Source organism: Vicugna pacos, chromosome 10 (assembly GCF_048564905.1).
Source record: "Vicugna pacos chromosome 10, VicPac4, whole genome shotgun sequence".
NCBI classification, from domain to species: Eukaryota; Metazoa; Chordata; class Mammalia; order Artiodactyla; family Camelidae; genus Vicugna; species Vicugna pacos.
Window position 1 is genome coordinate 69,155,887 of NC_132996.1, and position 25,658 is coordinate 69,181,544.

At 52.7% G+C, this 25,658-nt stretch overlaps 2 protein-coding genes and 1 long non-coding RNA gene across 9 annotated transcripts in view; 2 read left to right on the forward strand and 1 right to left on the reverse strand.

The window, feature by feature from the left end:
- On the reverse strand, positions 1 to 4,442 carry LOC140698830 (uncharacterized). The gene is made up of 2 exons (XR_012076816.1): positions 3,723 to 4,442; positions 1 to 360 (listed from the first exon to the last, which is right to left on the reverse strand). It is a non-coding gene; the product is annotated as an uncharacterized lncRNA (long non-coding RNA).
- TSGA10IP (testis specific 10 interacting protein) lies at positions 4,320 to 13,519 on the forward strand. 7 transcript variants are annotated; one of them, XM_072970331.1, is made up of 8 exons: positions 4,320 to 4,674; positions 5,410 to 5,543; positions 5,636 to 6,264; positions 6,415 to 6,562; positions 8,460 to 8,627; positions 11,203 to 11,302; positions 11,517 to 11,641; positions 12,249 to 12,402. In XM_072970331.1, exons 1-8 carry the CDS (start codon positions 4,528 to 4,530, stop codon positions 12,376 to 12,378), a joined length of 1,581 nt encoding a protein of 526 aa, XP_072826432.1. In that variant the 5' UTR covers positions 4,320 to 4,527; the 3' UTR covers positions 12,379 to 12,402. The 7 variants fall into 7 exon arrangements, with proteins under 7 accessions (XP_072826432.1, XP_072826436.1, XP_072826435.1 ...); XM_072970335.1 differs by having other exon boundaries at positions 4,320 to 4,629; positions 8,457 to 8,627; XM_072970334.1 differs by lacking the exon at positions 12,249 to 12,402 and adding an exon at positions 13,283 to 13,519 and having other exon boundaries at positions 4,322 to 4,674; positions 8,457 to 8,627.
- The window catches only part of SART1 (spliceosome associated factor 1, recruiter of U4/U6.U5 tri-snRNP), a 15,857-nt gene continuing 3,667 nt past the window's right edge, over positions 13,469 to 25,658 (forward strand). The window contains exons 1-12 of the mRNA XM_006216726.4: positions 13,469 to 13,859; positions 15,697 to 15,754; positions 16,142 to 16,197; positions 16,750 to 16,876; positions 17,002 to 17,107; positions 17,364 to 17,441; positions 17,547 to 17,646; positions 17,738 to 17,880; positions 18,001 to 18,207; positions 18,934 to 19,058; positions 19,137 to 19,270; positions 19,373 to 19,506. Coding sequence (XP_006216788.1) covers positions 13,547 to 13,859; positions 15,697 to 15,754; positions 16,142 to 16,197; positions 16,750 to 16,876; positions 17,002 to 17,107; positions 17,364 to 17,441; positions 17,547 to 17,646; positions 17,738 to 17,880; positions 18,001 to 18,207; positions 18,934 to 19,058; positions 19,137 to 19,270; positions 19,373 to 19,506 — 1,581 coding nt within the window. The 5' untranslated portion in view covers positions 13,469 to 13,546. The remainder of the gene's footprint in view (positions 13,860 to 15,696; positions 15,755 to 16,141; positions 16,198 to 16,749; positions 16,877 to 17,001; positions 17,108 to 17,363; positions 17,442 to 17,546; positions 17,647 to 17,737; positions 17,881 to 18,000; positions 18,208 to 18,933; positions 19,059 to 19,136; positions 19,271 to 19,372; positions 19,507 to 25,658) is intronic.

Here is a 25,658-nt window from a genome sequence, read left to right on the forward strand (position 1 = left end):
TTATAACAACAAGGGCATTTTTTTCACCTGTTAGGTTAACAAAGATTTTTAAAAATTATAATACGCTTTGCTGGTGAGGGTGTAAACACTGTTGATTGAAATCTATATTGACTGAGCCTTGCGGGGGAGTGACTGGGCATTATCAAAATGCAAAAGGCTTAGAGCCAGCAAGTTTGCTTATAGGAACTTATCTTGCAGAAATACCTGACATGCAAAGGCGCATTTCCAAGGATGTCACTGCTGCAGTGTCCCAGGGAAGCTAGCAGAAGCTGTGTGCACATTGGACAGGAGGAGACGGGTTTGTAGGTCATGTCAGTCGTACTGTGACACCCGGTGAAGATGGTGAAGGCTGACATGGCTCTGCATGTACCGACAGGGAAAGATAAGCATAACATATTATTAATTTAAAAAATCTCATTTTTATTGAGAAATTACACACAAAATCACAAGATAGTAAATGGGGAGGGTATAACTCAGTGTTAGAGGGTGTACTTAGCATGCATGAGGTCCTGGGTTCAATCCCCAAAACCTCCATTAAAAAAGAAAGAAAGAAAGAAACCTAGTTACCTGCCGTGGATCAAAAAAATAAATCATAAGATACTAAAATTGTCCACTGTTTCAGGTCTCAGTTTTTGCATTGAAGGCCAAGTATAAATCATTAGTTCAAGGGCTCCCATGTTCCTAAGAAGGTGCCAGACCTCCTTGCAGGCAGAACAGGAGGGAGACTGAGACAGGGTGCTGTCAACCCCAGCACCCGCCACCAGGAGGGCGTGAAAGTGCGTGGGTAGAGGGACAAGGGAGAGGAGCGTGTGACAGTGGGCTGGGCTTTCCTGTCTGCTCAGACTTTGAGAGGGGCTCAGAGTAGAACTTTGTTCCTGGAAATTTGGAAGGACCCAAGGGCTAGAGTCAGACTGCGCCCAGGGAAATGGAAAGGTGACAGGCCTGGACAGCCGTTGCCCTCCGGGTGACAGAGCCAGGTGAGGGGGCAGCATTGGGAGTAGGCTGCACGGGATCAAGGGTGAGGCAAGCCCCCAACTTCAAGGGTCAGAAGGCCTGAGGGCGGGGGGCCAGTCCAGGGACAGCTTGACAGGAAGTTTTTCCAAGCAAGCCCCTGGGGGCAGGGAGAGGAATAGTGCAGAGAAAGGTGTTCTGGGTGCAGGGCAGCGCCCAGTGCCAGGAGCTGCAGCTGAAGTTGGAAGCCATCAGATCCACCCCAGGAGAGGCTTTTCCCATCGCTGTCAAGGGAGCTTGGATTGAAAGTTCCCGGAGGGGTCTCTGAGGCACCCATAAAGTGCCCCAGTGACAAAGTCTCAGCGTGGGTCCTGCCAGGCCCCAGGTCCCTTCCTGTCCCTCTGCTCCTCCCCCCTTTCTGAGCCCCTCTCAGCGGAGATTTATTTTATACCCATGCATGTGTTTCTATTTTTCAAAAGATGCTAGTGGACATGCTCATCAATCATTGAAAGACTTTTGAGTTCACATCGCTTTACTAACATGCTATTACCAAGCTGGGCAGGGCTGCGGGGAAGGTGAAGAGCTCGGTTTTGGACATGTTACATTTGAGATTCCTATGAGAGAGACATCCAGGTGGAGCTGTGGAGCAGATCACTGGAGTTTGGGAGAGAGGAATCAAGTTCCAAGTTTGAGAGAGATATTTGGGCTCCTGGTAAATTTGAGACTCATCTGTGAATAGACAGTATTTAAAACATAGGCATGGATGAGACCACCAAGAGAGTGTGGACAAAGAGTACTGCGTGCTGAGTCTTCTCCTGGAAGGGGAGGAGGAGCCAGCAAAGATGGGGAAGGAGGGCCAGAGCAGGAGGATCCACTACACCCTGAGGTAGCAACGGGGCAGCTATTGGGCATCTGGGCGGGAGCAAGTTTAGGGGGTGGTGGGGTAACTGGCCGACAGAGCGGGTTAAAGGGAGAACAGGGTGGGGAAATTGACATTGGCAAATAAAGCCAGCTCTTTCAGGAGGTTTTGCAGCAAAGGGCAACAGAGAAATGGGGCGGTATTGGGGAAGGAGAAGTGGCGTCAGGAGAGAAATAAAGGCACATTTGTGCTGTTGGAAATGATTCTAAAGAGAGTGAAAATTTGCTGAGGAGAGAGGGAGTTGATTGCTGGAGCCATGGCCTTGAGCAGGCTATAAACAAACGAATATTGGTGAAGTGTTGATAAGTGGAATAGAGCAGGGGCATGCTGCTGCTTAGATAGCCTTGTCAGGTGACATTTTAGCAAAAACCTGAAGGAAGTGAGAGAGTGAGCCCTTTGGATTCTGGGGGGAGAGCATTTCAGGAAGCAGAAACAGCAAGTGCAAGGGCCCTGCGGTGGGACTGACTGGGAATGAAGGCGCAATGTGGCTGTATCAGAGTGAATGACGGGGGCAGTGGTGGGACCTGTGGGTAGATGGGGCAGATGGATCACGCAGGACCTAGTAGGCCAGGGTAAGGATTTCAGCTTTTACTCTTCAAGAGATGGATTCTGCTAGATGGTTTTCAAGAGGCCTGACAGGCTCTGGTTGTAAGAGGATCACTCTGGCTGCTGAGTAGAGAATAGAATCGGGGCAGGAGCAGAAGATGGGTGCAGGGGCTCTGCAGAGACCCAGATGAGAGGCGATAGTGGTTTGGGGTAGCCTGTTAATGGTGGGGGAGGGGAGAGGTGGCTGGGTTCTGCACAAAAGCGGCACCAGCAGGGTTTGCAAGTGCACGGGGTGTGGAGTATGAGAGAGATGGGGGTTCAGCATTTTGGCCTGAGCAGCGGTAAGGATGGATATGGCCTTGACTTTGACAGGACAGACAGCGAGCCTGATTTTCTACATGTCAGATTAATTGAGATGCTTACTCATCATCCATGTGAAAATGTCGATGAGCCATTGGCTGTGAGTCTGGACTTAGTGAGAGAGGTCAGGGTTGAGATATGTAAACTTGGGCAGAGCTGGAAGGTGACAGATGGCCTTTAAGTCTGCCCAACTGGATGAGCTCACTGGAAGAGTGAGTGTGACTGGAGAAGAGAAGGTCTGTACGCACCTCATGAGAATATTGACCTGAGAACCCAGAATTGCCCTCTGCCAAGAAAGGAAGCAGCCCAGAGTCTGTCCAGGAAATCAGCTGGGTTGGGGTCTGGAGGGGACTTGCTGTCTGAAACTGGCACAGCCTACACACGTGCCCTCCACCTGGGGCCCCCTGGGTGACATTCAGCAGAGGAGGTGGATGGGTGGGGATGGCAGCCGACCAGAAAGAATGGAGTTGACCTATTTCCAGTGGCAAAAGATCTTCACCTGGAGTATTTAGGCTGTTACACTGACTGCTCACGGCGGAGATGCTAGTGGGGTGGAGTCTGTGAGCAGAGGAGGGTCCACAGAAACAGAGTGCTGAGAAAAACGTGCCCCTAGGGGATCTCCTGGGATTTACTTCCAAGACTGGTCTCATTGGGGCCTCACTGTTGGCTAATTAATAACAACTCATACAGCCGTTGTGGAAATGTGCCGGGTATGTGTGTGTAAAGTAACTGATCTAATCCTTACCCTAGGAGGTAGACACTATTATAACCCTCCCCACATTGCCCATGAAGAAACAGAGGCACCAAGAAGGTACGTGACAAGTGGGGGAGCTGGGATTTGAACCCCAGAGCTTCCTCTGGGCTCTTAACCTTCGTGCTCTGCTGCCTCCCAATGATGGTCTGTTATCATTAGCAGTTTTAACAAACATTTACCAAGTTGTGTTACCTTTGTGATTTCATTTAATCCTTGCGACAAACCTCTGGGATGAGACTGTGATTCCAGTTTTGGGAAGTGACTTGCCCAATATCAAAGAGCTGGTGACAGGCCACGCCAGGCTACTCCCTCTCCAGGGCCTCCACTTGGCACCACGTCCCTGTATGCTGGTCGGAGTGGTCAGCTCCAGGCATCCCATGCGGATTTATGAGGTCAAGGCTTTTTGGCAATGCTTAGAGATTTGAGATAAGATTTGAATACTCTGACTTCCTCCAGAACCTCCTCCAGGCTTTGGTTTGCCTGCTGTCTTGCTCCTGGGCATAGTGTTCAACTTCTTGGCCCTTCCTGCTGTGTCTAGGTCTGGGAGTGTAAGTGGTTTGAACAAGATCTTGTGAGAGTTCAATTTGACTCCTCCTTGGCCACAGAAGAGACTGATGGGTGTCCAGGAGGCAGGTGGAGGGAGAGGGAAGCCTCAGGCACCACCTGGCAATCTTCATAGAATGTGAAGACCCTTTGAGATGGAGAGTCCTGAGATCCCTTTGGCAGATGGAGAAACACAGGCCGAGTGAGGGCAGAGGGCAGAGGTCAGCAGGAGTCCCGTGAGTCAGGATCAGAGGCAGGACTCGGCCCTGGGTCTCTGCACTCCCAGGCCTGGACTGTTCCTCCGCATCCTGCCCCCCCCCCCACCTCGAAGGAAGTTGGCCTCAGCTAATCTTCCTGGCCTGCTTTTTGCTGGAGCCCTTGAGACTGGCTGAGGACTGGTTGCCATAGAGATGGTGGGGTGGGCAGTTCCAAGGCTGGCAGATGGGGGTGGAGTATGGGGCAGGACACCAATATGCTGAACACCCACCAACCGTTGGTCAGGACCACATTGGGGAGACCAGGGCAAGACACACGGCTCCAGGCTCCAGGGACGTCGGTAGGTCTGCTCAAGCTTCTGTCAAGCATCCAGCAAACTGAGCAGGTGAGGGAAGTTCTGGGGGTTGGGGGAGGACACTGCCAACTGCCCAGAGGCAGGCTGGCTCTCTGGGGTAGGGGAGGCCAGGGCTGAGAGAAGCCCTTGAGAAGCCATGAGACCAGAGCTGAGGCCCAGATGAGCGACAGGGAGGCCTGAGGTGGGCAGGGACTATAGGGAGGCCTAAAGGATAGAGGATAAAGATGCCCCGGGATGTCCCAGGCTTCTAATGGAGCAATTTTGGAAACACTGCAGGAGGATCATGGTTTCAGGAAAAATAATGAGTTTTTCCCACCTTGGCTTAGCAAGTCCAGGGCCCTATGGGGCATTCAAAAGAGCTATCCAGGGCCCAAAAGCAGTACAGTGCAATGGTGACAAATCTGGGCTCTTGGGACAGACTCAACGCGTTCAGGTCCTGGCTCCACTTACAGGCTGTGTGACCTCAGTCAAGTGATTTCACCTCTCTGAGCCCCAGTTTTCTCATCCGCCTGATGGAGGTGATAGCGAGTAACTAGCGCATAGGGTCCCTGGGGAGGTGAAATGAGTTAACCCAGGAGGTGCTCAGTAAATAGCAGCTGTTGCTATTCTAATGCTGATAATTCAGGTTGATCAGTCAGTTTTGGTGGTAACAAGGGCCCTGAGGGGCCAGCCAGGGTGCTCAGAAGAGGAGGATCCCCTGGGGGAGGTGTGAGGTGGTCCAGGAGGCTGCTCAGAGCTTGGGCCTTCTCTCCTGTCTTTGCCCAGGGCAGTCTCGGGAGCAGTGATGGTGCAATTCAGGGCCAGCAGCAGAGGTCTCGGAGTGCAGGGGAGACAGCAAAGAAGGACCGGAGGCTCAGGAGCCGGAACAAGAAAGGGCAAGGCTCCGCTGAGGCTGAGGAGTAAGCAGCTGTGGGATGGGAGGGATGCGGGGGTCAGGCCCCCTGGGGGCTGGCACTGGAAGCTAACCCTACCCTGCCTTCTCCCTCCTCAGTCTCCTCCCCTCTCCGCCTCGGAAGCCCTCCTTCCCTTTCCAGTGGGCCTGGGAGAGTGCTACCATGGATGGCCGGGCTCCGCTTCAGCCTGGCTCCGCCTCGGCCCCTGGCCACCAGGCACTGCCTGTGCCTCCGGCGGTCCAGCAGCACAAGTCCAGGCCGAAGTCCATGGCCAACCTTCCGGAGGCCCACGGCTTCTGCTGGAAGACAGAGGTGCCAAACCTGGAGAGGAGACAGTTCAGCGCCTGCAGCTGCATCCCCATCCCTCCTGGCAAAGGGAAGAGTCAAGAGCTGGAGCCGCCGGGGGAGTGTGGCCAGCAGCCGCCCGGGAAGAGGTCTGGCTCGGGATTGGGGTCTGAGGAGGCCACTGAGCCAGAAGCCCCAGGTACCGAGGAGTCCGAGGAGGGGGAACCCAGAGCCCCCCACAGACAGAGGGCTGCTTCTCGAAGAAAGGGGCAGAATTCCAGTGAGATGGCCTCAGATGAGAGTGAGCTGCAGTGCGAGGGGAGCAGGTCCAGCTCCAACAACCTGCAGGGGCTGCAGAGAAGGAAGTCAAGGGCCAAGGAACTGGAGAGGTCATGGGACCTGGAGAAGCTGCAGAGGCAGTTACAGCAGGAGTTGGACTGTGGTGAGTGGGGGGCTCCGTGCCCGGGTTCCCCACAAAGCCAGTGACCCGGGCCAGGCGTTCAGACAGGGCTGCCGGGGCTCTAGGTGCGGGGTGGGACTGCCCAACGGGCCAGGAGAGAGGGCGTGCCCTGACTCGTCCCTCTGCTGACAGGCACCGAGAAGCAGCCCTGGAAGGCTTTAGGGGCAGTCGTTCAGGCCTCTGGCCGCAGTAGGAAGGCCCAGGCCTTGAGAGGTGACGAGACTTTCCTGTTTGCCAACTTTCCTAACCGCACCTTCCACAAACGACAGGAGGCCACCAGGTAAGATGGAGAAGGAGGGTGGGAATGAAGTGCAGGGAGTAGAGAAGGAGCTAGTTCCCCAAGAGACTCAGTCTTTCGTCCTCTCATTCATTCTTTCCTTTGTCCACTCACCAGTCTTTCTGATCATCCAATCATCTGTCCATCCATCCGTCCATCTGCTTGGCCATTTATTGACACAAGCAACTTTCCATTAATTTCCCATCTTCTATCCATCCATTAATCTATTAGCTAAGTGATTACTGCAACATGTATCAGGTATCTGCTCATAGGTTCTCACGATATAAAGGCAAAAAGACTTGGTTTCTGCTCTAAGAAGCTCAAGGTCTCCTGGAAAAGATGACAGATGGGCAAAACAGCAATGATGGCAGAAGAGTTAGATCATTACTCTGCTTGGGGCTTAAACAAGAGACAGTGGGAGCAGAGGGGGAAGATGACTGGGGGTGGGGGCTGTTGGCAGTGTCAGCTGACAGACTATAATGGCCTGAATCAGGTGGCCATGTGAGTAAAGAGAGGGTGATTTATTTAAAAGGTATTTAGAGGCTGGTTCAGTGGACCTTGGTGACCTGTTAGAAGTAGTAGGTGAGAAGGCATTCAGCATTCTGATAGCACCTTATCCTGTCATCCCTGCTTGAGATCTTTCCATGCTTCCCTGGCCTTGGGACAAAGCCCGGGTTCCTTGGTCAGGAGGCTCCTGTCTCCCACACCAGCTGGTCAGAGTGACCAGAATGCCCCAGGCTGTCCCTACTCTCCCAGGACTGCCCCCACCATTCACCCAGCTGACAGATTTGTCTTTCAGCTCCCAAATCCAGTGCCCCTCCAGGAAGCTCTCCTCTGTGCTCACCTCCCTCAGAGGTCCTGCCAGATCGTATTGCACTGGGGTGCTGGGCTGTATATCCACCCCTATATACAGACTGAGGGTTCCCCAAGGGAAGGTGGTAGATCTTTTTGATCATAGCCCCTCCCCTTGCCCTAACAGGACCCAGCACATAGTTGGTGCTCAATGAATATAGGCTGAGTGAATGTCTGCATCTAGCCCTTTGTCTATCTGTCCATCTTTTAACCGTGATTCAATTATGTGTGAATTCCCCAATATAGAGTTTCTGTCTATGTCAGGCGCTGTTGTAGGTGCTGGGGATACATTGGTGGTGAAGGAGACAGACAAGGCTTCCTGCTCTCATGAGGGTTACATTCTACTTGGGAAGAAGGATAATTAATAAAGAAATGAACAAGATAGCTAGAGATGGACAATCCCTGGGAGGTAGATGGGGTGTTGAGGTCTCCCTTTCCCTGACCTTTGAGCAAAGACTGATGGACAAGAAGGAGCTGGTCTTGAGATTTGGGGGAAGAATGTTCCAGGTGGATCGAGGTGCTGTCTCTTCAACCATCCACACCAATCATCCATCCCTTCATCCACCCGTAGATCCCACGACCATTTGTTTCTCTTGCCTATCCATTTATCCATCTGTTTGTCCCTCAAACTAAGAGGCATTATCCTTGCTCCTACCTGACAAGGGGGTCACAGAGATGATCTGGCCTCTCCCCTCAAGGAGGTGATATAAGTGGTGATACAGGTGAGGTCCTGGATGTGTGCACTGAGCTCCACAAGGCTGAGAATGTTCCAAGCTGGGGCACACCGCTGCCTGGGGTAGGCAGGAGACTTCCAGGAAGAGTAGAGAAAGGTCTTGAGGTATGCTGGAGGGCTGAGTCCCCAGAGGAAGCCCCCATCCTGTCTGACTTCCGTGACAAACCCCATTCCCCAGGGTCCTGGCTCTCGGGGCTGCAGCAAGCCCTCCCTTCACGTTCCCACATTCCCCTCCCTGCCCCTGGCCCTCCATGAGGTTCCTGCACCCTGCAAAAGTCTCCCATCCCTCTTCCTCTCCTCTCCCCACCCAAGAAGCCTGCTGTGGGCCTGGGAGCGGCAGCAGCAGGAGGAGCGGCAGCAGGCCGAGCTGCGGAGGGCCCGGGAGCAGCAGGTGCAGCAGCAGGTGGCTCGCTGCCTGGCAGTCTACGCACCCAGAGGGAGCCGGGGGCCGGGGGCTGCCCAGCGCAAGCTGGAGGAGCTGAGGTAGGAAGCCTGGGGCTGCAGAGGGCCTGGTGGAGAGAGGGCAGGGAGGCACTGCCAGGTGTCAGATTGAAGGACCAAGGAGACCCCGCCCTCACCTTCCCACAGTGCTGCCGGCACAGAGGCAGGCAGGCCAGACTACCTTACAGATGGAGACACTGAGGCACGGAGGAGAAGGGGCAGGGCTAAGGTCATTCATAATAGTAACAATCCCTGCAGCTGTCAAGGCTTAAGGTTAAAATGCTCTACATGCATTACCACACTTTCAAATCTTACTTTTCTGATTTCAAAGGCCAGGCGTGCTTACTGTAAAAATTCAGATATTACAGAAACAGTCCACAGAGTGTGTGAACAGTGCCTGGGATCGCGCTCCTGGAGGCAGCCACGTTCATGGACAGGTGAAGAGTCATCAGTTTCATTTGCTTCCTATATTTTGATCATTAAAAAAAAAGCAAACTCATATTTAAAAGCAAATCTTTTATAGACTCACAAGAGGTGCATGCATGAATTAGGTATTATCACCACTCCCACCATTTTATAGATGAGGAAATGCAGGCTTAGAGAACTTAAAGAATCTGTCAAAGGTCACAGGTGAGGGGCAAAGCTGGAATTCCAATCCAGGCAGCCAGGCAGCCACCGTGCTATGCTGCCTCAGAGTGCTCAGATACCCAACCTTCAGATAAAGTGCACCAGCATCTTCCCCCAAGCTAGTGAGACAGGTAAATAAAATATGATCACTGATGCCATGGACACTGAGCACCTACTGGGTGCAGATGGCACCAAGGCAGCCCTTTCATCTGCAAAGAAGCACTTGGTCAAAGCAGCCAAGAGACAAGAGGGTTCCTGCCCTGCAGTGAGGCCACTGAGGACTCAGTGGGGTTCGGATTGTCTGCTCTCTGAGGCTCAGCCTTAGCACCCTCAACTTTGCAGATGAGGAAACCAAGGTTTGAGAGGTCAAGTGTGTTTAAAGGAATCCTAGGTCAGTGACCAGAAAGATGCCTTCTCCCTGCTGGATCTCAAGTCCATTGTTTTTTTCACAAGGCAGGAGGTGTAGGGTCAGACTCCAGATGTCAGTGAGAGGAGTGTTTCCAACACACTCCTTTCATTTTCTACTTGGGAGCAGATATTTCCCACGGGGGTCTGTCAGCCCTTCCAGCGTGTGAACTCTGCTCTGTCTGAGCTGCACTGGAGACTCTTCCCTGCCCAGGAGGGCGGGCACAAAAAAGATCGCCCTGTGATAGGGAGGCGATGTGCCTGCCTTTTATTCAGGGATAATGGACAAGGCTGACATCCACAGATACTGCTTCCTTTCTCGCCTGGGTTCCAAGACACGGGCTTCCTCTCAATTCTAACAGAAATAGCATCTAGAACCAAGCAGGAAAAATGTGCATGACCTCACGGCAAGCCAGAGACTGACTGCAGCTCATGTTTCCTCCTCCTCCTACTCGTATCTGCTGGAAATTCCCTCTGGAACAGTGAAGGCTTCTTTTTGCAGTGACTTCTGTTCATTTTCAAGTCCATCTTTTTCTTTCTTTATTTAAAAAAAATTTTTGGCTGAGGGAGGTAATTAGGTTTATTTATTTATTTAATGGAGGTACTGGGGATTGAACCCAGGACCTCATGCCTGCTAAGCACACGCTCTACCACTGAGCTATAACCACCGCCATCTTTTTCTGGAATGGAGGAAGGTTCCTTCCCTGGCACATCGATAAGAGGCCTGGCCCAGCAAGCTTGTGTGTTTTCATGGGGCCCAGCACACTTGCCAGAGTGCCCAGCACAAGTCTCGGAGTCTCGTCTGCCTCTCCCCTCCTGTCCTGTCTGGGGGTGCTGCCACCACACCCCTTGGCCTCTCTCGTGTGCTGCACAGGATGCCCAGTCCCGTGTGTGACGTGGCCAGAGGGCCCCTGCAAGGATGTGCAGCTTGTTGAGGAGATTCCTGACAAGAGCACAACCTGGGTTTTTGTAAATGGGATTGTGCTTCCTCAGTGGAAACTGGATCTTTCTGGGATGTGCTCTTTCGTTTGCAACACATTTCTTTAGTTCCTCTGTCCCGTTTTCTAAGCTATCTGATTATAAGAACCACGGACAATGCTGGCAAGCTTGTCCAATCCCAGCTAGAGCACAGGGAAGAAAACTGATCCCAAGAGCCCAGAATGGGGCCTTGCCCAGAGTCACAGCCAACAGCCACAGCTCCCTCCTCAAGGGCGCAGTGTAGGCAGGTGTGGGGTGGACGTGGGGAGGGGAGAGTCTGTGCAAGCAGATGTCCTGTTGCTCAGAAGCCAGTGCTGCCCCATCCCCAGCTCCCTTGGGAGGAGCACAGCCTGCAGACTTGGGCTCAGACCCTCACTTCCCAGCTGTGCAATCTTGAACAAGCCCCTCCACCCTCCTGAGCCTCAGGTGTGTCATGGGTAAAATGGGGCAAATAATTCCCACCCCACCCTGGCCTCAGAGGAGTCCTAGCAAAGGATGGGAAGGGAACGGTTTTGTAAAGCTCGGGGAGGAGGTAGTGAGGCTGAGTAGGCTCAGGAGGGGTGGCTCATGTCCATGGTTAGCTGCCCAGAGGCCTGTCTCCCCGTAGGCACCAGGAGCGACAGCGCTTTGCTGAGTACCAGGCAGAGCTGCAAGGCATCCGCCACAGGGTGCAGGCCCGGCCCTACCTGTTCCAGCAGGCCATGCAGGTGAGGCGAGCACCTGGGCAAGCATGCGGCCTCCCTGAGGACAGAGCTTCTCACTGGCTGAGTGGGTAGGGAGATGAGGTGGGAGTGGATCCCCTGAGTTGGGGTCCCCAGGCTGCTGCCTACCTGGAAGCCCTGGGACCCCTGCAGTAATCAGAGCCTCACCGTGACCTGGGCAGCCCTGGTGAAGCAGGGAACCCCTCTTCTCTCTCTTCAGGCCAATGCCCGGCTTACTGTGACCCGGCGCTTCTCCCAGGTGCTGTCGGCACTGGGACTGGATGAGAAGCAGCTGCTGGCTCAGGCAGGAAAGGGGGAAACTGAGTGTACCCCCAAGAAATTAAGGTAAGGCCCATCTGTAGGGAGAAAGGGCAGAGTCGCCAGCACTTTGCCCCGCAGGGTCTCATCCAGGTGTCTTGCTGTCCTGGGAAAGACTCCATGGGCAGCCACATCGATCCACCTGGATCTGGGCTTCAGGCTTGCCCTGTCCACTCTCTGACCTAGAGGACTCTGTCTAGCTTTAGCAGTCAGCAGGGCCTTCCACAGGCCCTGTCCTCCACCACCCAAGGAAGGCTGGGCCGGGGTTATTTTCCCTATTTCCAAAGAGGAAACTAAGGACCTGAGGGGTAGGATCTTGCCCAAGGCCTTAGGATGAATAAGCAGCAGAGCCATTCTGGGAACCTACAGCCACCTGAGCGGCCACACACCAAGCCCCCATCATGGCTGGTGCCATACTAGTCACTTCACACATGGTGGTGCAGAGCAGGGGTTACGAGGCTCAGGAGGAAGTCACTTGCCAAGGGTCACACAGCATAGGAGCCAGATTTGAACCCACGACGTCAGTGATGTTGGTGTTTCCCTTCCTACAGCCCAGGTCTCCTTGGGCATGGGGGCAGGGGTGGGTGGGGAGCTGCATAGCCCAGTGGCCTCTATCTGTGTCTTCATCTTCAAGGGAGCCATGGGTCAGTGGGGGCAAGAATGGTGCACTCTTCTCAGAGCCCCCTAAAGACAGAACCCACCAGCAGCCAGCCGGACAGGCACTCCACCCCAAGCCCAGACCCAGAGCCCAGTCCCCGAGATAAAAATTAAATGCTTTGTGGAAAATACAGTGTGGGATTTCTGGTGTGGTGGGAAGAGGCTGTGATGCGGGTTGGGAGTAGGCGGTGGCAGGTGTGTAGGCAGCACTCTTAGCTTGTCCCCACATCCCCCAAGAACTTTGGCTGTTCTGGCTGCCCCCTCCCAGCACACAAGACCCTGCCTCTGTTCCTGAAGAGGGGGCATCTCTAAGAGCAACAGCTGCAACTCCTTCTAGAAATGCTGGGTCCTAGAAATTCAAGTTTATAGGACAGAATGGCTTCTGCCTTTGGGAATTCCCAGTCCTGTGCGGGAGGGGGACAGACCTTTAAATGGGTGCCTGATCACACTATAACAGATGGGCTGCCAGATCGAGAAACTCTGAGGTGGGGGTGTCAGGAGGGATTGGGTGAACTGAGCTTTTAACGTTAAGTAATTTCAAGTTAGAGCCCGTCTCCTCAAGGATGAAAAAAAAAAGCAGCTCACACACACGGATGTGCCAGATTTTACATTCAATTTCAAGGGGTTCACAGACATGCAGAAGCTCAGCTGGAGCTCCTTAGCAGTTTACAGAGCGCAGGTTAAAAAATCCAATCCGGGAAACATGGGAAGTCACCGTTTGCTGGCAGTACTAGTAGGGTTTGGGAGGAGGCCGGGATGTGGAGCTCGGAGTCTCAGGGAAAGAACATGCTACGTCGTCCAACACCTGATGAAGCCAGGACCGCGGGGAGTCCACTAGGAGGAAGCCTACTGGAGCGGTGGGCGCTGCCCACACAAAGTCTATCAGGCAGCGAGCTTCCGGTGGCTGAGGGTATGCAGGCGGAGGGAGGCTAGAAGGAGCTTCCACCTCCGGGGTTGCTGGCTTAGGTGGCCCCTAGGTCCTTAAAGTTCTTATCATGCGGTCTTTCCCAGACCGGGGCCGCGAACCTTGAGAAGCGCATGCGCAATTGGACCACCTGCTCAAAGACGGCCACCATGCCCGAGGCGGCCGCGAACGCGCAGTCGGGCGCCGATCCCGGCCTTCCCATGAGCCTTTGGGGCCGCCTCCGAGGCAAACGACGGAAGCAGCCTCTCTTGGTTTCCGGCAATACGACCGCAGCCCGGGCGACCCGGAAGTGTTCCCATTTTGCGTCGTCGGGGCTCGGCGGCGGCCGGGCTCAGGGTGGACTGACCACCATGGGGTCGTCAAAGAAGCACCGCGGGGAGAAGGAGGCGGCCGGGACTACGGCAGCGGCCAGCACCGGGGGCACCACTGAGCAGCTACCTCGGCACCGGGAGCACAAAAAACACAAGCACCGGAGTGGAGGCGGCGGTAGCAGTGGCGGCGAAAGACGGAAGCGAAGCCGGGAGCGTGGAGGCGAGCGCGGGGGCGGGCGGCGCGGGACCGAAGCTGAGGCCCGCAGCGGCACGCACGGGCGGGAGCGCAGCCAGACAGAGCCCTCTGAACGGCGCGTGAAGCGGGAGAAGCGAGATGACGGCTATGAGGCCGGTGAGGGGTGGGGCCTGTGCGGGTGGCGTGGCGACGGGAGGTCCCGGGGTGGTGGGCCCTGGGTACTGACGCCAAGCTCGCCAGGTCGAGGCATCCCTAGGCTCTCTTCATTAGCATTTATTAAACGGTCTTTCTACGGTTATTTGGAACTAAAGAGTGTCTTTCTCTGCTAAAGTTCCGTGAAGATGGAGATACTCTCTGTTTTTCTCGGCGTATCATAGGCTCTCAGTCAATGCATTGAATGAATGAATGAAGTGATACCAGCATGTGCAGAGACAAGAAGAAACCCAGTATTGGGCAAGTTGTGTAGAGTTCATAGTAGAGATGGGAGGCTGTAATAGGCAGGGATCCAACACAAAGGGCCCTGCAGGCCCTGTTAAGAAATTTATTTGTGCTAATAGTGGGGAGTCATGAATTTGAGTTGGGGAGTGAGGTGGTCATATTCATGTTTTGCAAAGATCACTGTGTTGAGAACAGGGTCAAGGACAGTCAACACTAGAGGTGAGGTGAGGGCTGATGGTGGCCTTGCACCAATGCAGCAGCAACGGGATGGAGAGATGCGGACAGATTGGAGAGGTGTTTTGGAGGAGGAAGTAACAGAACTTAGCATTTGGATGAGGGTGGGAAGGAGAAGAATAGAGGATGCCTCTTTGAATTTTGGCTTGAGTGACCAGGTGGGTGGTACTGTGGTCTACTGAAATTGAGGCGTTTGGAAGAGAAGCAAATTTTGGGAAGGAGATGAATTCAGTTTTGGGGAGATTGTTGCATTTGATGTGCATGGAGAAACCCAGAATTTGGGCTGGATAGAGGAATTTGGGAGTCATGAGTATTTAGTTGGCAAATGAAGTCCCCTGAGAGAGTGAGGAGTGAGAAGCCAGGGTTGGGAGTAGAACCTGAGAAATGACAATCTTTTAGTAGTAGGCAGAGCCAGATGCTACAGAAAAGGAGGTAGGATATCCCCCAAAGCAGGAAATCCATTGACTCTGTGTCATGGGATCTGTGGAATGATCAACAGGGTCACACACCATGGGAGATCAGGCAAAACCAGAGCTGAAAAGTATCCTTTGGATTTAGAAAGGAGGCTGGTGACCTTGGAGAGAGCCTGGAGGAGTTGGGATACAGGGTCCAGGTGGGATAAAAGGGGGAGAGGTAGCTTGTGAGGTGAGTGTGCTGGAAGAAAGAGTACATAGTGGCAGCTGGCTAGGGGAGCTCCATCTGGTTGTGTCTAGCTGCTGTCTGTGGTGTTTAGTGAAGTTATTTGGTATTTGTAAGGTGAGTGGAGGAGGTTACATATGCTCCTATATCTCTGTGTCTTCAAAACCCATCACGAAGCAGGCACAAATAAGTGTGTTTCTTGACTGCATGAATTATACAGAGGACACAGCCATGCTGCTGACACGATCCCTGCCCTGTGAGAAGAAACAGATCCAGAGTGACTGTGACCATGCTTTGGAGTTCAGGGGAGAGCAGTTCATTCTGATCAATATTCCAGCAGGACTCCATGAAGGAAGTGGCATTTGATTGTTGCATTTGGATAGGGTTTTGTTAATCAGAGTGAAGCCAGAGAGGGCAGTGCAGGTGGAAAACAGAATGTGCGAAAGTGGAGAGGTGGCAGAAAAGGAAAGTGGATCAGGAAAGAAAGGTGTGTAGAGGTGCCATTCTCAGAGACTGGGGCATGGGTAGAGGGAGCTCCGGGGTGGGGGAAGCCTGCTGCAGGCTGGTGTCCCCACAGGCCTAGGTGCATGTGAGCGGCCCTCATCTTTGGCACTACAGCTGGAGCCAAGGATGTGGCTTCTCTGTCCTATGTTCAGCTCCTGAGCTCTGCTTCTTGTTCCAGCTGCCAGCTCCAAAACTAGCTCAGGAGATGCCTCGTCACTCAGCATCGAGGAAACCAAGTAAGTACTATTTCCTTTACGTTTCTGTTTTTTCCTTTTGGGACGGGCAGCTTCTGGGGCAGCTGTCTGGGGAGGCTCTCACACGGTAAAGTGTTCTGATTGGAACTGGAAGTGCCATATAAATCATCTCAGCCAACCATTTGAGTTACAGAAGAGGACACAAAGGCTCAAGAGAAAAGAGGGCATTTCACAGGTTTGGGGCAGGCCGGGCCTCATGGAGGCCAGTGCCCTTCCCATTGTTCTGGTCAGCCTGAATCAGGCCCTGTGTTTGGGACCCTTGGGACCACTTAGTCCTATCCTGTTTTCACCCCTGGTCTCTCCAAAAATGGATTTGGTGCTCCCATTTTTTTTTTTACAGCTCCTAATACTTGTATCTCTCGTTCTCAGTAAACTCCGGGCAAAGTTGGGGCTGAAACCCTTGGAGGTCAATGCCGTCAAGAAGGGTAAGTGTGGGGCTGCGAATACGGGGAGGGAGAGCATCTGAAGGGGTCTCTGAAGAAAGTGAGGTTCAAGAGCAGGCTTAGCACCAGTTAGTCGTGTGTGTGTGTGTGTGTGTGTGTGTGTGTATGTGTGCGTGTGTGTGCGTGTGCTGGCTGGTAGGCATGGGGCCCTCTTTGCTGTTGTGATGTGGGTCCGGGACTCAACTCATTCTTTGAACAGTTGTCGTCGCCTCCTTACGCTGACTGTGAGGTGGCATTAGGTGGGACAAGAGATGTGCACAGTGCTGTAGACTGATCTGGGCTGTGCAGGTGGTTGCTGTTAGTTTTTTTTTTTTTAAGTATGATCAGAGGGGCTTTGGAAGGCGTGGAGGGTCCCGTCATGCTGTGGGGGTGACATGGGAGTGTGGGATCATGTAGGAATTGGGAGGTGAAGGACTCTCCCCAACTCCTGGCCCCTTCTGGCTCCCTGAGCCAGAAGAGGGCAGTGTGAGTGGCTCCCTCCTCTCCCCACCAGCCATGGGCGGGCATAGCCTCACGTCTGGGCCTCCCTTCCAGAGGCGGGCACCAAGGAGGAGCCCGTGACAGCCGATGTCATCAACCCCATGGCCTTGCGACAGCGAGAGGAGCTACGAGAGAAGCTGGCGGCTGCCAAAGAGAAGCGCCTCCTGAACCAAAAACTGGGGTGAGGGGTCCCTGCAGGGCAGCCCAGGGGAGGGCCCAAAGAGGTGCCCAGGGACTCTGGAGATGGGGTAGGGGAGCAGGAGCTGATTCTGCAGAAGGTCACTCTCTTCTCTCTTCTCTCTTCAGGAAGATAAAGACTCTGGGGGAGGATGACCCTTGGCTGGATGACACTGCAGCCTGGATCGAGAGGAGCCGGCAGCTGCAGAAGGAGAAGGACTTGGCAGAGAAGAGGGTGAGGTTCTGGGCAGGTGGGATGTTGCCCAGTGCCTCCGGTGGCCTGGCTGGCCAGTGAGGCAGGAGACTGACCCTTGGGAGGTAAGACTGGGCTCAAGAGAGGTAGGATCTTGTGGTCAGTGGCGCCTCTGCGGTATTCTCAGCAGCTTGCCTGCAAGGCCAGTTCTTTTGCATTCCCACTTGGTAAAGCCCCGCGCCTTCTGGTGATCTTGGATAGCTTGACGTCATAGATCACCTCCCTCCCTGTCCCATAGGCCAAGCTGCTGGAGGAGATGGACCAAGAATTTGGTGTCAGCACCCTAGTGGAGGAGGAGTTCGGGCAGAGGCGGCAGGTGAGGCAGCTGGAGCAGCTGGGGAGCTTCTGTCCTTGGTGCTGGGATCCCAGGGTCAGGTGGGTGGGGCTCCTGACTTGGCTGGACCTTCTGCCTCCCTTCTAGGACCTATACAGTGCTCGGGACCTGCAGGGCCTCACCGTGGAGCACGCCATTGACTCCTTCCGAGAGGGGGAGACTGTGATCCTCACGCTCAAGGACAAAGGTGGGTTGAACCGGGGCAGCCTGGTTGAGGGCACAGGTGCTGCGGAGTTGAGGGCTAATGTGAACGGCTGCTGCCTCTGCCCTGCCCCTAGGAGTGCTGCAGGAGGAGGAGGATGTGCTGGTGAACGTGAACCTGCTGGATAAGGAGCGGGCGGAGAAGAATGTGGAGCTGCGCAAGAAGAAGCCTGACTACTTGCCGTACGCAGAGGACGAGAGCGTGGACGACTTGGCGCAGGCAGGCCGGGCAGTGTGGGCGCCGGAGCAGAGGGTGTTGGCAGGGGGGCTGTGAGGAGGGGCGACTCTGTGGCATTTCAGGAGCTGAGCTGGGTCCCAACATGGACCTTTTGCCTTGCAGCAAAAACCTCGCTCTATCCTGTCCAAGTATGACGAGGAGCTGGAGGGCGAGCGGCCACATTCCTTCCGTTTGGAGCAGGGTGGCACTGCCGATGGCCTCCGGGAACGGGAGCTGGAAGAGATCCGGGCCAAGCTGCGGCTGCAGGCTCAGTCCCTGAGCACAGCTGGGCCCCGGCTCGCCTCTGAGTACCTCACGCCTGAGGAGATGGTGAGCCCCGAGGCCCTGTGATTGGTGTCCCGATCCTTCCTCCCCTCAGAGGTCACGTGCTACCTGAATGAGCTAAGGAGGAGGTCAAGTGATCACATGGTGCTTGGCTCTTGGGATTGAACAGTAGTTGAAAGCCCTGGGTGGGGATGTGCTGTGGGGAGGCAGTCAGTGTAGACAGAACAGAGACTGTGAGCCAGGTGGCCCTGAGTTGGGGTCCACCCAGGCTCTGCCACATAGCCAGCTTGTGCCTTGGGTGAGTCATTTAACTATGAGCCTGAGGTTCTTCATCTGAAAGAGGGGTGGCAGGAGCCACCTCTTGAGGACTCTTATAAGGATTGGTGGTTATCTGATAGGTGGTGAGTTTATAGCTATATGTGGATGTTGCATTTTGGAGGACTGTGAACATGCGGGTGGACAGCTGGCTCAGGGGGTTGCCTGCTAAGTGGTGAAGAGCAGGACTTGGAGCCAGACTCCCGGGATTCCAGTCCCAGCTCTCCTGTTTAGGAGCTGGGTGACTTTGGACAAGGAACTTAACAGCCCTGTGCCTCAGTTGTCCTCATCACACTGGTGGGATGATAATTGCTCAGCCTCACATCTTGTTCACGTATGTGAAGCACTTGGGACGGCGCTGGCACAGAGAGACACTAAAGTGTTCATGCTCGTGGACTGTGGCTGCCCGCCTTCCCCTCTTCCCACCCCCATGTCTCTTCTCTCTCCTCCCTTCAGGTGACCTTTAAAAAGACCAAGCGGAGGGTGAAGAAGATCCGCAAGAAGGAGAAGGAGGTGGTAGTGCGGGCTGACGACCTGCTGCCTCTTGGGGACCAAACTCAAGATGGGGACTTCGGCTCCAGGTGGGCTTGGACACAGGGGTGGTGTGTGGGGCTGGCCCGGCCCAGGGTCATTGCTCACAGAGAGGCCTCTTCGTCCAGACTGCGGGGCCGGGGCCGGCGCCGAGTGCCTGAGGCTGACGAGGAGGCCCAGGAAGAGGAGGAGAAGGAACCCGTGCCGCAGCCCCCGCAGTCCGATGACACCCGAGTGGAGAATATGGACATCAGTGATGAGGGTGAGGGGGCCCCAGGCAGCTGAGGGTGGGCGGAAGGGGCAGGGACAGGAGCCCAGGGGCCAAGGAGACCATCTGAGCAGGCGTCTCCCGTGTTTCCACCAGAGGAGGGCGGAGCACCACGATCAGGGTCCCCAGAGGTGCTGGAGGAGGACGAGGCAGAGCTGGAGCTGCAGAAGCAGCTGGAGAAGGGGCGCCGGCTGCGGCAGCTACAGCAGCTGCGGGACAGTGGCGAGAAGGTAAGGGACCCCAGGGGCTGGGCACAGGCGTGGGTAGGGGCTGTGGCCTTCGGGGACAGGTGTGTCTGCGGGAACCTGTCCTTACGAACACGTGTTCCTCTGCTGTTGGCAGCACCCACATTCCAATTTGCACTCCTGTTTTTGTTTCACATCGTGTTATTGGTAGGTTTTTAGGTTTCTGCAGTGTTTTTATGGGGATGTTTTAATGGTTGGGTCTTCCCCTCTCTTCTTTCCTTCTGGACCACGTGTTGTGTGCCTGCTGTGAGTGAGACTATTTCTAGGGTTGGGGAGTCACTGGGGAACATGACAGCCAGGGGCCCTATGCTCATGGAGCTGCCTTTCATGGGGGCAGAAATAGCAGTGAACTTGTGAACACAAGCAAACAGAGTAATTTCTGATTGTGGTTAGAGCTGCACAGACAACCCAGCGAGAGTAACTGGAGGATCTCTTAGATTGGGTATTCAGGGAAGACCTTTCAAGGGGTGACATTTGAGCTGAGACTGAAGCAACACAAAGGAGCTAATCTTGCACGGACTCGGGGGTGGAGGTAAGGTAGACAGATGTTCAGGTCGTGGGGACAGCAGATGTCTTTTGAGAAATGACGTTAGGGTGTTTGAGGAGCAGGGAGGCTGGAGCAGAGTGAGGGGATGGTGAGGTGAGGTGGAGAGGTCAGTACGGCCTTGAGGCCATGATCGTCACTGACCCTCACAGGGCACTCACGTGTGCCAGGCACTGCTTACGTGCTTTGTATACTGATTCATTTAATCCTCACAACAACACCCTATGAGGAAGGTTCTGTTATCTCCATTTTACAGATGAGGAAACTGAGGCACAGAGGCGTTAGGCAAGTTGCCCAAGGTTACGTGACTGGTAAGTGGCAGAGCTGGGATTTGAACAGCATGACTCCAGAGTCCACACTGGTAACCCTTCACCTCCCACTAGGGGGAGAGTAGTGCTGGAGAGAGGGGCTGCGGCAGGGACCCTGGGGAGCCCACCGTGTTGGGTAGAGTAGAGGCGGGGGCTTCTGCAGAGGAGTCAGAGAAGAGCAGCCCCTGAGGAGGAGGCTCCCGGGGGCATTCCAGGGCCAAGGAGGGGCGTCAGGGAGAGGGAGGGTGGCGTCTAACACTACTGAGAGGCAGGGCTGATTTGGCCTGGCAGAGACCATGCCATGGTGGAGACAGTAGCTTGGAGAGGACTGAAAAGAAATGGGAGTTGGGGAAGTGAGAGCCGGGACTTGCTATGTACCAGAAATTGACACAGTGTAACTGACTGTACTTCAATTTAAAAAAAAAGGGAGGGGGTGGAATACTTCTTTAGAGCAGGAGTAGGCAAACTTTTTGTTAAAGAGCCAGAGAATAAATATTTGAGGCTTACAGTCTCAGAGCTACCCAGATGCTCTGCTGTTGTAGCTAACGGGTGTGACTGTGTTCCAGAAAACTTTGTAAGAGCAGGCGGTGGGCTATAGTTTCCCCCCCCTCCCACTCTAAAGAGGACGGGGAAATGGGGCAATAGCTGAGGGGGGATCAAGTTGAGGGAGGTTTTTCTTTTTCATAGTTAATGATTAATAGCATTAATATTTTTAAAAAATTGTATTCGAGAACCATAGAGTTTATGGCTGAAAGGACTGTAAAGGTTATGTGGCTCAGTGGTTCTCAGCCTGGCCACATGTTAGCATCACCCAGGAAAGTTTTACACATATCTGAACCGTACCCCACACCCCACACCCCACGTCATTTACATGCAGAAAAGCTGAAAGAATATTATAGTGAACACTTTCATGCCTCCTCTTAGATTCAGTAATTGTAAATATTTCATCACATTGCTTTCTGTCTTTCTCTCTTTTTTTTCCTGATATGCTGGATGTAAGTTGCTGACATATGACTTCACCCCTAAGTACTTCATCTCGCAACATAAGGACGTTCCCTTATGGCTTTAAAAATTCCCTAAATGCTGTGAAATAGCCATCCATGTAACAGTTTCCCAGTTATCCCCCAAAATGTCTTTCTAGTTTTTATTTTGTTTTACTTAGTATCTAATCAAGTTGCACACTCTCAAAGGAGCTTTTTTTCAGTGATAGAGATTCTGGAGTATGTTTGATGTCAATCCAGGAGAAAGAGAGAGAGAAATCCACGGTGGAAAGGAGATATGTTCAAGAAGCAAGCGGGGTTGGGACCTGGTATACAAGTGGAGGGTGGCCTATGAGAGAAACCAGGTCATGTTGGTGGTGTTGATTTCAGGAGGGAAGGTAGGGGAGGGGATAGCAGGTGCAGGTAACTGGCAAGTGGAGCTCCTGTCTCACTGTTTCTGTTTTCCAGCGAGAAGGTGGCAGAGGTGGCAGGTGGTTGGGGGAGGGCTGTAGGGTTTGAGGAGGGGTGGGACATTTTTGGAGAGTGGACACCAGGCACACCAAGGGAGGGGAGGAGGCCTGCTGGGCAGTGTTGACTGCTCACTGCAGATTTGTGGGGACTCCCCATTTATGATAAGTGGGTATGATTCTAAAGTGGGTCAGGTGAGCACTTTTATGGAATACTGATTTCTCTCATCTGTTCAGCTGCTCCATCTAGTCAACTTAGTAGATGACAGTTGGGGTTAATCAAGATTGGGTTCTCTAGGGAGAGAGGGGCAAGGCAGTTAGTGTTTGCGAAGGAGGGACTGTGCTGATATGTAGAATCCAAACTTGGTTATGAGAAACATACTCAGGGGAGGGAAGGCTATGAAGATGTGGACTGAAGCCTCGATGAGGGTGAAGAATTATTGGATTGAGGTTAATGGAGCAAGTGAGCTGGAAAGACAGGATGGAGCAGACAGTGTGAATGCATGTGCATGGAGGCGAGGCCTTGAAGGCGCCATGGCCATTGGGCGATGATCCATCAGGGCAGGAGTATCACCCCTGGAGGGAGCAGTTGAAAACGGTCCTTAGAGGTGAGATCAGGAGGTCACTAGGAATGAAGACAGGAATGGAAATGGAGAGAAAGACGGCAGGCTGGTGCTGAGATCCCTAGTGAGAGAAGGGGAGAGGGGAGGAGGTGGGGAAGTGACGGGACTGAGGAGGAAGAGGTGTGCCTGCTGGGTGTGGTGGGGAGCAAGGTACCTCCCCCTCAGTGGAAGAGTCCCCGCTCGTTCATTAAGATGTTTATTAAGTACCTACTGCACTGTAGCACCCAGAGGCACAGACGTCCCTGTCCTCAAGGGACTTCTTTCTGTTCCAGTGGAGACAAGAGGAGATAAGAGCATGACTCGCATAGCGGTACCAATGTGCAGTTGAACACAGAAGGATGACGGAGAGGGAGTAGGGTGAGGGAGCGCTCCTGCTTAAAATTGAGGCGCTGGAAAACCTACCAGAGGAGGTGATAACTGACCTGAGAGCTGAATGAAGGAGTCTTGCGGTGTCTGGGGTGCAGCTCAGAGATGAGAGAACACCCGGAGCCCTGGGGCAGCAGCCATTCAGGAGGAAGCGGAGGGGCTGGTGAGAGGAGAGAGGGGGCAGGACGCACCAGCGGTCAGAGCCCAGGGAAGGCAGAGCCTTGCTGTCGAGGGAAAGATTTAGTCATCAGAGGGCTTTGATCTGAGTTCTTTTTTCAAAGATCATTTTGGCCACAGTGCAAAGAAAGAGTAAACAGGTTACAGGCGGAAGGAAGGAGATCAGTTAGAAGAAGCTGCTATGGTCATGTACTCAAGAGCGGGTGATCATGAGACAGGAAGAAATGGTTGTAGTTGGGATATAATTGGGGGTGGAATTGACAGTGCTTGCACGGGGGAGGTGGATCCAAAGATAAGGGTGACTTCTGAGTCTTAACAAGCTGCCTGCTGGCCGGGCCAGGTACTGGGATGGGAAAGGCGAGGGGAGGGCTGGGTTTGGGGAAGAAAATCAAGTGTTCGGTTTTGTTTGAGTTGGGTTTGAGTTCCCTCCTGTTTGGAATGATTGATATTGAGTAGCCAGTGGATGTATGGATTTGAACTTCTGGGGAAAGAGAAACAGAAGTCAGCATGTAGATGGGATTCAAAGGCAGAGGACTGGATGGAATCAGGAGAGTTTGTGTAGATCAAGGAGAGAAGAGGGGGCCTTTGAGAGGAGCCTGAGACAGAGAGCAATTGAGGAGGGTAAAGAGGAGATGGTGTGAAGCAGGTCAGGAGGGGAGGGTGAGAGCAGCGGGGACGCCTGCTCCGGGCAGTTTGCAGAACAGGAAGACGGGGACTGTCCTTTGGATCGGACAGTGTGGACGTCACTGATGCTCCCAGCTAACGCGGGCTCTGTGGGCAGGTGGGAAATGGGGGCCAGACTTAGGCTTTAACAAGGTTGCTGGACACAAGATTAATAGATAAAAGTTCATGGTGTTTGTGTATACCAGCAAGATAGAGATAGGAATGTCATTTTTAAAAAGACACTTTATGAAAGCAACATGGGTAATGAAATAGTAGCAATAAAAAGCAATATGAATAAGGAATAATCAGTATAGCAACAATATAAAAAGGAATGATTGATGTGCAAGATCTGTGTGGGGAAAATTATAGCCCATTTTTGAAAGGCATTGAACAAGACATATTGTTTTAGTTATCAAGGGCTACCACAGCAAAATCCTGCAGACTGGGTGGCTTAAAAACAGCAATTTATCCTAACAGTTCTGGAGGCTGGAAGTCCAAGATCAAGGTGTTGGCAGGTCTGGTTTCTCTTGAGGACTCTCTTCTTGGCTCGCAATGGCCACCTTCTCTCTGTGTCCTCACATGGCCTTTGTGTGTTACTCCCTAGTGTCTCTCCTTACAAGGACACCAACATACCCTTATGACCTCATTTGACCTTTAATATTTCCTTAAAGGCCCTGTCTCCAAATACAGTGACATTGGAGAAGCAGGCTTCAATATACGAATTTTGGGAGGATATAATTCAGTCCATAACATCCATGTTAATGGATAAGAAATTTTGTGAAGATGTCCGTCTCCTCAAATTAATTTATAGATCAAATGCAATTCCAGTAAAAATCCAGGAGGGATTTTTGTGAAGCCTGGCAAAGTGATTCTAAAATTTACTTGGAAGATCAAAGGACCCCAAAATAGCCAAGACACTGGAATAATTAGGTGGTGGTATTTGCTGTAACGGTTACAAAGTCTTTTTATAAAGTTGTAATTAAGGTGGTGTGATATTGTCATAAGAATGAACTCATGGGGCCAAGATCAAATAGAGGGACCCAGAAACAGACTCCTGAGGCAGGACAGGTGGTCTCCCAGTGTGAAGAGTACTCAGGGCAGTAAGTGGTATTTGGACAGTTGGTTCTCTATTTGGAAAAATGTGAAATTGGGTTTGTACTTCATACCTTATGCAAAATTCATTTACAGATAGAATTTAAAAGTAAAACTTTAATATTTGAGAACAAAGTGAAAAAACTATGTTTATGGTTTTGTGGTAGAGAAAGATTCTTTTTTTTAAATTGTGTTAAAATACACATGAGATTTACTGTCTTAACCATTTTTAAGTGTGGTTCTGTGGTATTAAATATATATCATCTTGTGCAGCCATCACCACCAACAATCCCCATAACCCTCTTCATCTTGTAAAACTGAAACTCTGTCCTCACTGAACGCTAACTCCCCCGTTCTCCCCTCCCTCAGCCTCTAGCAGCCACCCTTCCACTGTCTGTCTCTGTGACCTTGCCTACCCTAGGCACCTCCCATCAGTGAGATCATGGAGTATCTGTCTCTTTGTGACCGGCTTATTTCAAGAAAAAGATTCCTTAGGCTATAAATGTAAAACGTAAACCATGAAGAAGAAAACGAACATTGAACTACCTAGAAACTAAAACCTGAAGTTTTTTGTAAAAAGACGAGGAATGTAAAAAGACGGGCCAAAAGGAGAAGATATTTGTCTCTCCGAGTCTGCCCCAGAGGAATGTTCACCCGCGCTTGCTGGGAATCTGGCCTCAGATTGCTTTAGCTGTGTTACTTGTGGTAACAGGAAAAGTCCATCCTTGGTACACTAGAAAACTAGATTGGGGTGTGGTCGTGTCACGGAAGATGATTCTGTAGTGAAGAACTGATGAACTATAGCCGCTCATGTCAAAATTAATCTTAAAAATCTATTTTTTTTAAAAAAAAAGCAAATCATAGAGGAATCATACAGAATGGTTCAGATTACATAATGTTTAAAAAATACACAACAA

Bases quoted from the DNA above. Each gene is read 5' to 3' on its own strand.
- TSGA10IP (XM_072970337.1), top strand. From the start codon at position 4,528: ATGGGGCAGGACACCAATATGCTGAACACCCACCAACCGTTGGTCAGG. The intron at 6,265-6,414 runs GTGAGTGGGGGG...CTCTGCTGACAG, and splicing joins ACAGCAGGAGTTGGACTGTG to GCACCGAGAAGCAGCCCTGG. The intron at 11,642-12,252 runs GTAAGGCCCATC...TCTTCAAGGGAG, and splicing joins TGTACCCCCAAGAAATTAAG to CCATGGGTCAGTGGGGGCAA.